The sequence below is a fragment of the Oxyura jamaicensis genome (assembly GCF_011077185.1).
Source record: "Oxyura jamaicensis isolate SHBP4307 breed ruddy duck chromosome 12 unlocalized genomic scaffold, BPBGC_Ojam_1.0 oxy12_random_OJ73007, whole genome shotgun sequence".
NCBI classification, from domain to species: domain Eukaryota; kingdom Metazoa; phylum Chordata; class Aves; order Anseriformes; family Anatidae; genus Oxyura; species Oxyura jamaicensis.
The window spans coordinates 5,156-14,924 of record NW_023304294.1 but is presented as its reverse complement, the minus strand read 5'-3'; the positions used below and the strand labels follow the sequence as shown (position 1 = coordinate 14,924).

The following is a 9,769-nucleotide window of genomic DNA, read 5'->3' as shown; positions in this document are numbered from 1 at the left end:
GGGGGGCTGCGGGGCCGGGGCGCTGCTGCCGGGCGGGCGGCTCCGCGGGGCGGGCCGGGCCTCAGCCAGCCAGCCGGCCCGCCGCCCTGCCCGCCTGGCTTTCCGCGAGAGGAAAGCGGACGGAACACCCAGCTTTTGGGTGCAGACAATAGGAATTCGAGAAAGAGGAGCGGCCCGGCCGCGGGGACGGAGCGCTCCTTCCGCTGCCCCCCCACCCCCCAACCCCTCCGACAAGGCTCCCGGTGTCCCCGTCCCGTCCCCCCCCCACCCAGCAGCTCCCAGCCCCTCGCTCTCCGGGGGTCCCCAGGCCGGGGGGGCGCGGGCCGTGGCGTCCCGGCACGGGGGGGAGCGCCGAGGCGGCGGGGGCTGCTACGTGCCGCGGCCCTGTGTCATTTCCCGCAGGCACGGCCGGGGCCGGGCGGCTGCTTGCTCACCCGACGTGCCGCTGCACGCCGCCCGGCTCCGCGCCGCAGCCGCAGGAAAGCGGGGCCCGGGGCTGCGGGCGAGCCGAGGCCTGCGTCCCCTGCGCGGCGCGGGGGCGAAGGCGCTGACCTGCCCTTTCCCTGCAGCGCCGCTGCCGGGAGCACATGCCCGGCACGAGGCCGGCTGCCCATGACCCCCGAGGGCCGCCCGCCACCCAGCGCCCCAGCTCAGCCTGCAGCGAGGAGGACGAGGGGGGCCTGGCCGCCCGCTCGCCCCCCGCCAGCGAGCGCAGCCTGGAGTTTGACTCAGGCTACTCGGAGACGTCGGGGGGCACGTGGCGAGAAGAGGAGGTGACGGTGCTGCGGCGGCACCCGCCGCCCTGCCACCGGGCGCACCAGCTCTCCGCCGGCGCTGGGGGCCCCGCGCCCGCCCGCCGCGCCCGCCCCAAATCCACGTCGGACGCCTGCCTGGAGCAGTGGCGGGCGCTGGAGCCAGCCGATGGGCAGGACTGGACGGTGTCGCTGCTGTCACAGAGCCGCAACCGGCAGCCCCTGGTGCTGGGGGACAACTGCTTCGCCGACCTGGTGGAGAACTGGATGGACCTGCCCGAGGTGGGCACCGAGCCCCGGCGCCGGCCGGCCGCCGAGCCTTCGCGCCGGCTGGGCAAGCCGCCCGCCTTCCTGCTCAGCCTCTCGGGAAACGTGCGCCGCAAGCTGGCCAGCATGGCCCGGCCCCGAGGAGCCGAGGGTGCCCGGCCGGGGAGCCGTGACCCAGCCAAGCGTCTGTCCTGCCCCCTGGGGCTGGGCGGGCAGCCCAAGGGCGCCTGCTTCCACCAGTCCCACAGCAACATTGCCCAGCTGGCTACGGACTTCCACCGCTTCGCCGCCCTCATGAACAGCCGCAGCCGCCAACCCATCATCTGCAACGACGTGATCGGCTACATCTAGCCCTGCCCGCCCCCTCCTCCACTGTAAATAAACCCCAGTTTTGTATGGTACGGACACGGTAGCGTTTGTGGGGTTGAAGCGCCGATGAGGGGTGAGCAGGCATGGGGCTGCCTGCTAGCACAGGGTGCTGGCATCAACACAGAGACCACGCAGCGGAGCTTGTCCTGCAGCTTTTATTGCATGGGGCCGGCGGTGCTGAGTGGGGAGTGTGGGCACCCACTGGTGTGTGACCTCCCCTGGGTTCAGGGCAGGATGCAGAGGAGCGGGGGGCACTCCTCCTCCTTGTCCCCCTTGCACAGGTACTGCAGCTCCAGCTGCCGCAGCGCCCCGGCATGCTCCATGCCATCCGACAGCCTGCAGCAGGGGAAGGAAAACTGCGCTGGGCGCAGCTCATCCCCCGAACCCTGCTTGGGCCCCCCAGGCTGGGGAAGCTACATTTGGCTGGTCCCAGACCCCCTCCCCAGCCCCTGTGGCTGGGGGCCAGGCGGGGGTCCAGCGTGGGAAGCGCTGCCGGCAGCAGGATGTTTACCCTGCAGCTGGAGCGGCTCAGGAGGGACAGGGGCCCCGGCCCCCAACAGGACCGGGGCACGGTGAGGGGGGGGGGGGGGGCGCTTACTTCTGCGCCCGCTGCCGCGCCTGCGTCTCGTCGTCGTCCTCCCAGTCGTACAGCATTGTGGTGCCACGCAGCAGCTTGCTCACGGTCCACCCGTGCTCCCTCTGCAAGAGCTGGGTGTCAGGGTCTGGCCCCGCGCAGCTCCAGGACACCGGGGCGGCCGGCACTGCGCTCACCTGTAGCCAGTCCAGCAGCTCCTGCACCGTCATCTCCTGCCCGTGCGCCCCAACGGCCCGCACCTCCAGCCGGTCCCAGCAGCTCCACTCCTTCCCCCGGTACTGCAAGGGGAGTACGGGGCTGAGTACAGCGGGGCAGGGATGGAGCCACCACCCCGGCACTGCTGCGGCCAGGGTTGGGCCCCAAGAGACGCACAAAGCCCCATTGAAGAGCTGCCCAGCCCCACACAATCGCCTCTTCTTGTGTCTGTAGCTCCCGTGGCTTTGTGACCCAGCTCTGGCCTGAGGGAGCTGAGTGCAGGATGTGGCCCCATGCTGTTTGGCACGGCCGCCCTGCCATCTGCCCCCACCGCAGGCAGCACCAGCCCTGGCCCCGTCCCCGTCCCCACGGCAGGCTGCTGGCACCGGGCTGCTGGCACCGGGCTGCTGCTCTCACCTCCTGCTCCAGGCGGAAAGGGCTTCACCCCATCCGCACTACGGCAGCACGGACCGGGCTGACCTCCCGTCCTGGCACCGTGCAAACCCCATCCCCGCACCACGAATGCCACCCACGTCAAGGCCACCAGCCCTTGGTGTGCTCTCGGTCCTGGGTGGCGCTGCCCGCCACCAAGCCGTAGGACGTGTGCTCCTGCCACAGCCGAGCAGGAGACGTCATGCCGCGTGTCTGGGCTCTGGGACACGGAGCTGCCAGCGGTCGACGTAGGGGTGCCGGGACCAGAGGGCACAAAGCGGCATCCTCCGCCCAGGGACGGTGCCAACCATGGCCAGGACACCCTGAGGCTGTGGCACAGGGCCGGGCACCCGCGGATAGCGGGGCGCAGGCGCGGTGAGGCCACAGCCCGGCTGGGCAGCCCAAAGCCAAGCTGGAGACGGCGCGGAGGCGTTGGAGGCGCCTCCCTCCCCCTCTTCCTGCCCCCGGCCCTGGGCCCCCCGGGCCAATCTGGTTCCAATCGTTGCTTCCTGCCGCGCAGGAAGGGCTGCCTCGCACGCCATAAACCCCCAGACAAAGGGGCCTCTATCGCCCAGACGGTCCCAATCTGGGCCTGCCCCCATCCCTGCCCCGCTTTCCCCCTCCGGCAGCTGGGGGGGACCCCGGCCCCGCTCCCCCTGCGGCCCCGGGACCGGTGCCAGCTGCTCGCCGGCTGCCGCAGCTGCTTTCGGTGAGCCAGCTGCAAGCGGCTGCCGCAGCCACGGGGCTGGCCGTGGGGCTGCTAGGCACCCCGGGGGAGAGGGTCCTACCCGGTAGGTGGGGGGCTGCTGGGGCTCGACACGGAGCAGGAGGCATTCGGACAGAAACAGGGTGCTGTTGCGGTAGCAGCTGAGGACCTGGCATCTCCACACCAGCTTGTAGACCTCCAGGCACACCAGGCCGGCCACGGCTGCTGTGGTGGTGACGATGGCGGGCACGATGCGCCCGGCGATGCGCTTGCTCTGAGGACAGGAGGGGGGTGTCACCGGGTGCCCTGCGGGGACGGGGACCCGCGGGGGCACCCCCCTCACCGTCAGCCAGTCGGCGGGGGGGATGCCGTAGTTCTCTGCACGCAGGTTGGACGCGGCCACGATGAAGTCCATGTGGGCGTCGTCGTCCTGCAGGGAAGAGCGTGGGGGGGTCAGCATCCCCCAGGACAGGGCAGCCACCTCCTGAGCCCTGCGGCCACGGCACCTTCTCGAAGTGGATGGGCTCCATCACTTGTGCCACTGTGCCTCCACCTCGCTCCTGCCTCCACCGTGCCAGGTGCTGAGCGAGGTCCTTGGTGAGCTCCATCGGCTGCTCAGGGTCTGGGGACATGGGGTCACGGGCCAAGAACCAGCACCAGCAGGCCTGCGGTTCCTGGCCGGTGTCCCCATGTCATGCCATGGCTCCTGGGGACAGGGGTGTGCAGCAGCCTTACCCACAGCCTCCTCCACCGCCTCTGTGTCCTCTGTGGTGGGGATGCGGAGCCCGTCCCGGGGCACGAAGGGCGGCAGGACCATGCTGCGGAGGATGTCCTGCGTGGCTGCGCGGTTGCTGCACGATGGGAGCTTGTACGTTTGGGCCCGGAGCTGGGCAGCAGCCTCGACGTATGCCACGTGTATGTCCTGCAGAACCATGAGTAGGTGGGGGGGTGGCCCTGGCAGCCCTGCCCCTTGCTGTGCTCCGGCACCCACCGCGTAGCCCTCGTCTCTCCCCAAACCCCACCTTGTCCCCTGCATCCCCACGGCTCTCCCCTGCACTCACATTGCTGGGGTCGAACGTCAGCGGATGGGGACACCGCCTGTCCCCCGACCAGAATGGGACACCGGGGCTGGTTTCCTGCCACAGGGAAAGCAAAGTCAGGCCTGGAGACACTTCTCCTGGGGAGGGTGCCGGGGGGGGGGGGCAGCCCCCCAGGCATTATGCTCACGTGCGCGGGGGGGAAGGTGTGCAGCAGCTGGGCGATGGCGTCGTGGTAGCGGCTCTGCCAGTGCCGGCGGGCCCAGCGCACGCAGTCCCCCCAGTCCCGCGGCCTCTCCTGCAGGCTCTTCCACGCTCGTTCCGGTACCTCCAGGCCCTCCTGCTGCGCTGGCTCCTCTGGCAGCTCTCTGCAAAAGCAGGCACTGCTGGCCTGCCTGCAGCGCTGTCGCGTGCGGGACGCGGCTGCCTGTCCCCGGTCCCCGTCCCTGGCGGCTCCCACGTCCCCACTCACTGCATGAACTGGTTCAGGCTCTCCGCAGGCAGCTGGAAGAGCCCCTCGAACTCATCGCGAGCCCACTGCGCAGAGGGGACAGGGGATGAGCAACGGGTCCCACACAGGGACCCGGCGCTGCAACGCGCTGCCAGCCGCCTCCGAAGGAGTCCTGCTACGGGACAGCACCCGGCGGGGACAGCTGGTGGCCACGGGCTGCGGTGCGGGGCTGCAGTGCCCAGCCCCCCCTGGGAACCTTGGCCCAGGCCAAGCTGGGCTCAGTGCTGGGTCCTGAGGAAGGCGCTGGGGCTGCGCGGCGGCTCCCAGCAGGAAACAGCTGGGGCTGCATCCTGCCTGCGGGGCAACGGGAAGGGAAAACAAAAGGAGCAGGGACCTGCAGCCTTACCTGCAGCGTGTGCTCGATGGTGTGGGGGTAGTACCGCAGGGTGCACAGGGGGAAGGTCCCATCTGCGGAGCTCGTGGCTGACTCCAGCGGCTTGGTCAGGGGGGGGACCATGGCCCGCACGTCCCCCTGCGCCCCCTCTGTGCCCGAGTCCAGCAGCGGCGTGCGGGAGCGGACGCAGCGCGTCTCCAAGTAGGCGCCTGCAGGCAGCGAGGGCAGCGTGTCTGCCCCGGTGGTGCGGGGACAGGCGGGGGGGCTCGGTTCCTCCTGCCCCTGCCCGCCGGCACTCACGGGCATCCAGCGTGTCCACGGCGCTGACGACGCCGTCCAGCTGCTGGAAGAAGTCGTCCCCGTAGAGCTGCTCGGTGCCAGGCCCCACCTGGTTCTGGTGAGCCGTCACCTTCACGTCGGGGTTCATGCGCTTCACGGCTGCAGCGGCCACCTCTGCTTTCGGCTTCTACGAGGGCACAGAGCCGGGGGACAGCTCCCAGGTCCCCGGGGAACACCCAGCCCTGGGCCACCCGTGGGACGAGTGGGAGCTCACCGACACATCCGCTGCACGGAAGAGGAACTGCCGATGCAGGTTGGAGTCTGCGACCGTGTCCATGTCGGTGACGGTGATACCCCCGCCCGGCCCCGCTGCCAGCCCCATCATGGCAAAGTTCTTGAGCAGCTCGCAGCCGATGGCACCGGCCCCCACCTGCTGGGGCAGTGCTGCTGCAGCTCCGCGCACCGCTCAGGCGCCTCGCTGTCTCTCCTGCCCCACACCCCGCTCACCACGAAGTACTTCTGGCGGCCCAGCTCCTCCTGGAAGTTGGCCCCAAACACGGCGATCTGGCCGTCATAGCGGGATCCCCTCTGTTGGGACGGGGCAGCTGCGTCAGCGGGGCCGGCCGCAGCACTCCCGGCAGCCGGCGGCCATGGGGACTCACGGGCTCGCAGTCCTCCTGCGTCAGTCCCGCAGCCCCCTCCATGGCCAGGCACTCCAAGGCGTCGAAGTAAAACCACTGGTCCAGGGGCAGGAGCTTCCTCGTGATGGCCTGGGGTGAGTGGGGCCTCGTCAGCTCCACGTGCAGTGGGGTTCCCCGTGCCCCACACCGCGCGCTCTGCTTCGCTCCGCAGCCGGAGCGCGGTGTCCCCAGGCAGGCTGCAGGTGCCCTCTCGTGGCCACCAAGCACCACGGGACAGCCGTGCCGAGCCGTGCCACCGGCCTGCCACGTGTGGGACCCCGTGGTGGGTCCCTGTCCCCAGCCGCTCACCTTCAGCACCTCCTGGGCAGCCAGGGCACCGATGAAGGACGCCACGGGGCACAGGTCCCCCGCGCTCACGCTGGCGAACGCTCGCACGACATCCTCGTCCAGGGGACCCAGCTGCGCGCCCAGGCTCTGCGCCAGCTGCAGCACCCGCTCGGCGTCCGCCTGGGGGAAGAGGGATGAGGGCAGCCCCGGCGAGGGGCAGAAAGGCCAGAGGGGCTGGGAAGGGTCAGGATATGGACTCACCGGTGCCCGGGGCTGGGGCAGGCGGCCCCGCTCCTCACGGAAGGCGTGGAGGGCCTGGAAGGCGGCGTGCAGGCTGCGGCTGCGCTGCAGCTCCGTGGAGCTCTTCACTGGGATCTTGGGCATCACCAGCGCCTGGCGCAGGGACTCCTGCCGGCACCACGCAGGGATCGTGGGGACAGGAGCTTTTTGGGGGCACGGAACCACTTCTAGGTTCCCTGCCACCTGGGAGGCAGCACGGTGGGGAGGGGGGGACACGTACATACGAGTGCTCCTGGTGCAATCGCACCTGCAAGACCTGGCCCCCGCAGCGGTAGGGTGAGAAGGTGCTCGTGTCTCCGATCTCCAGTCTGAAGGGATCTGGGATGGAGAGGAGGGGACGGGCACCACGGTCACCACTGGGGACCCGCTGCAGCCCCCGAGGCGGGGAGGCACTCACCCAGCACACGCACGAGGCAGGGCTCGCAGCCGTTCAGCTCCGTCATGCCCTCCAGGCCAGAAAACGTCACCAGGTCGCCGTCACTGAAATGGTGGCCGTGTCCCCCCTCTGCCCTCGCGCACGTCACGATCCCCGGGTTGCCCTGAGCAGGGGGAGAGATGAGCACGGGGAACTCGATCGAGGCGACACCAAGCTGCTGAAGTACTCAGAGAAAGCTGTGAAGCTGGAGGGGGGGGGCACCGTGCTGGGGAGCGGGGAGGTGGCACGGAGCCTCCTACCTGGGAGATGTGCTGCACGGTGGCACAGAGCCGGTCCCCTTCTGCAGGGTCGTCAACAACAAAACGCTCCCCGAAGTCGCAGAAGAGCTGCCTGGGCAGGGACAGGGGGTGGCTTCGTTAAGCGGGAGCCTCGTGGAGCTCCAAGAGCGCTGTCGGGTCCTGCCCCGCAAGCAGGACAAGGACTCAGAGGGGACAGGAGGTGCCCAGGGCAGCAACGCTTAGGACACGGGAAATCCCTGCTAGACACGGGGACAAAACCCACACTGCACGCGTGGTGGAGCATCACAAGGTCCTCGCTGCGGCACAACGTCCCTGGGGACACAGCCCCCAGCCGCCGCCCCCTGCCCCAGCAGGTGGCCACCACACAGTGCCAAGGTCCCCCTGCCAGCCACTGCCCCCTGCCCTTACCCTGCCAGCCCCTTGGCGTCAGCCACGATGAAGCAGATGCCCTTGGCGTGGCAGATGTCCCCGACGCGGAGCTGCTCCTCCAGCGGTGACTCGGTCAGCACGACCACCTGCACCAGGGCGGTCAGCAGGTGCCAGCACCCCGGGGCGTCCCCTGGCCGGGGCGTCGGGCTCACCTGGAAGGCGTCGAGGAAATCCTCCGACAGCTCCTCAGCGCTGACCGCCACCTCCACGTCGGGGTTCAGCTCGGCCAGCCGCCGCTGCGATGCCTGGGCGCGGTTCTGGCCCACGTCGCTCTCCCGCAGGAGGAACTGCGGGGCGGGCGGCAACGGGCACCCCCGCAGGTTCGGGGTGCTGCCCATGCTGGTGGGGGCTCTCTGCCCATGACAGGTGTCCCCCCACCCCCCCCACACCCCTTACTGGGACCCCCGACCTGTGACCTGGGAGAGGGATCCCCCAGCGGTACCAACACCCCTTACCGTGACCCCCGTCCATTCCCGGGATCTCCTCCACTGCCCATACCCGCACCCACCGCTGTTAACAGGTCCCGTTACCAGGCCCTGTACCCCCCCCCTGCCCACCCACCCATCCCTATGCCCCTTACAAGGCCCAAACCCGTGCACGGGGCCCCAGCCTGTGCTCGCTGCTGGGACCCCTGCCCGTGTCCGTACCCATCACCAGGGCCCGCACCTGTCCCCGAGACGCCCACCTGCGCCTGCACCCATTGCCAGGACACTCACTCATGCCCAGCCTCGTTACCGGGACCCCTGCCGCTACCCGTAGGCATCGCTGGGACACCCGCCTGTACCTGTACGCCGCACCGGGACCCCCACCCGCACCCGTTACCAGGCCACCACCCCGGCTCGGGACCCCCAGCGGCACCACACCGATCGCCCGGACCCCCACCCGTACCCATCGGTGGGACCCCCGCCCCCCGCGCCCCCCCCGTACCTGCTGGGCGCGGTCGGTGCCGCCGGCCCCGCGGGGGTCCCTCAGCACGACCCTCCCGGCCCCCGCCAGCACCAGCGCCGCCGCCACCTGCGCGCCGGCCCCGCGCAGCCCCGCCACCAGCACGGCCGCCTCCCGCAGCCGCCGCCCGCTGCCGCGGCCCAGCACGTACCTGGGGAAGGGGAGGGGGGGGGGGGGCCCCCGCGGGCCCCGGACCGGGGGGGGGGGGGGGGGGCCCCCGCCGGCCGCCGCCCCCCCGGGGGGCCCCCCCCCCCCCCCCCCCCAGCCCCCGGCACGCACTGCTGCCGCGAGTAGCGCCCCCCCGCCATGCTCCCGGGCCCGCCCCGCCCCGGCAGCGCGGCGGCGGAGGGAGGAGGAGGAGGAGGAGGAGGAGGAGGAGGAGAGGAGGAGGCGGCCGGGACGATGGCGGCGGGCGGCTGGGAGGCGCCGTGGCGGGCGCTGGGCGCGCTGGGCCGGGAGCTGGCGGCCGAGTGGGCGGCGCAGGACGTGCGGGCCGCGCTGTGCCAGCTGCTGCTGCTCTGGCTGGGGCTCAGCCTGCTGGGCGTCCGCCTGGCCTGGCGGGCCTACGGCGGGGCCGTGGCCGCTCTCTGCTACCGCCCGGCCGCCCGCCGGCCCCCCGGCACCGCCACCGCCACCGGCAGCGGCCGGCCCCGCGCCCACTCCCTGTCCCCCGCCGGCCCGGCCGGCCGCAACGGCGCCGCTGAGCGGCACTGCCCGCCCCGGTGAGTGCGAGCCCCCCGCCCGGTGCGCCCCAGCACGGGGTGCATGCCCCCCCCCTCCTCCCCCATGTCCCAGACCAGCGTGGCCTCCGGGCATCCCAGTATACCCCAGTGCATGGCCCCCGCCACCCCCATGTCCCCAGACCAGTGACTCCCCCGTGTGTTCCCCTGGGCTATGCCCCCATCCCAGTGCATGGCCCCCACATCCTCAGCCCAGTGACCCTCTGGTGTGTGTCCCCCGGCCATGCCCCCCCCC

At 71.5% G+C, this 9,769-nt stretch overlaps 3 protein-coding genes across 3 annotated transcripts in view; 2 read left to right on the top strand and 1 right to left on the bottom strand.

Moving 5' to 3' along the window:
* Nucleotides 1-587: 587 nt before the first annotated feature.
* Nucleotides 588-1,370, top strand: INKA1 (inka box actin regulator 1). The gene has a single exon (XM_035312347.1). The coding sequence runs from the start codon at nucleotides 588-590 to the stop codon at nucleotides 1,368-1,370; it is 783 nt and encodes a 260-aa protein (XP_035168238.1).
* A 157-nt stretch (nucleotides 1,371-1,527) lies between these two features.
* Nucleotides 1,528-9,201, bottom strand: LOC118157851 (ubiquitin-like modifier-activating enzyme 1). Its single transcript, XM_035312348.1, has 25 exons — nucleotides 9,074-9,201; nucleotides 8,777-8,945; nucleotides 8,002-8,136; nucleotides 7,829-7,935; nucleotides 7,421-7,511; nucleotides 7,143-7,284; nucleotides 6,966-7,063; nucleotides 6,707-6,853; nucleotides 6,467-6,625; nucleotides 6,140-6,247; nucleotides 5,985-6,065; nucleotides 5,752-5,907; nucleotides 5,499-5,664; nucleotides 5,211-5,407; nucleotides 4,826-4,890; nucleotides 4,544-4,721; nucleotides 4,378-4,452; nucleotides 4,052-4,238; nucleotides 3,823-3,938; nucleotides 3,660-3,746; nucleotides 3,399-3,590; nucleotides 2,160-2,261; nucleotides 1,987-2,087; nucleotides 1,607-1,724; nucleotides 1,528-1,565 (listed from the first exon to the last, which is right to left on the bottom strand). Exons 1-24 carry the CDS (start codon nucleotides 9,100-9,102, stop codon nucleotides 1,613-1,615), a joined length of 3,000 nt encoding a protein of 999 aa, XP_035168239.1. The 5' UTR covers nucleotides 9,103-9,201; the 3' UTR covers nucleotides 1,528-1,565; nucleotides 1,607-1,612.
* Nucleotides 9,086-9,769, top strand: part of TCTA (T cell leukemia translocation altered) — a 1,025-nt gene continuing 341 nt past the window's right edge. Inside the window, exon 1 of the mRNA XM_035312354.1 lies at nucleotides 9,086-9,516. Within this exon, the coding sequence (XP_035168245.1) occupies nucleotides 9,101-9,516 (416 nt within the window). The 5' untranslated portion in view covers nucleotides 9,086-9,100. The remainder of the gene's footprint in view (nucleotides 9,517-9,769) is intronic.

Excerpts from the sequence above, each read along its gene's own strand:
- INKA1 (XM_035312347.1), top strand. The coding sequence starts at position 588 with ATGCCCGGCACGAGGCCGGCTGCCCATGACCCCCGAGGGCCGCCCGCC.
- LOC118157851 (XM_035312348.1), bottom strand. The coding sequence starts at position 9,102 with ATGGCGGGGGGGCGCTACTCGCGGCAGCA. Across the intron at positions 3,939-4,051 it reads GGCGGTGGAGGAGGCTGTGG|ACCCTGAGCAGCCGATGGAG; the intron begins GTAAGGCTGCTG and ends CCATGTCCCCAG. Across the intron at positions 3,591-3,659 it reads CCCCCGCCGACTGGCTGACG|AGCAAGCGCATCGCCGGGCG; the intron begins GTGAGGGGGGTG and ends TCCTGTCCTCAG.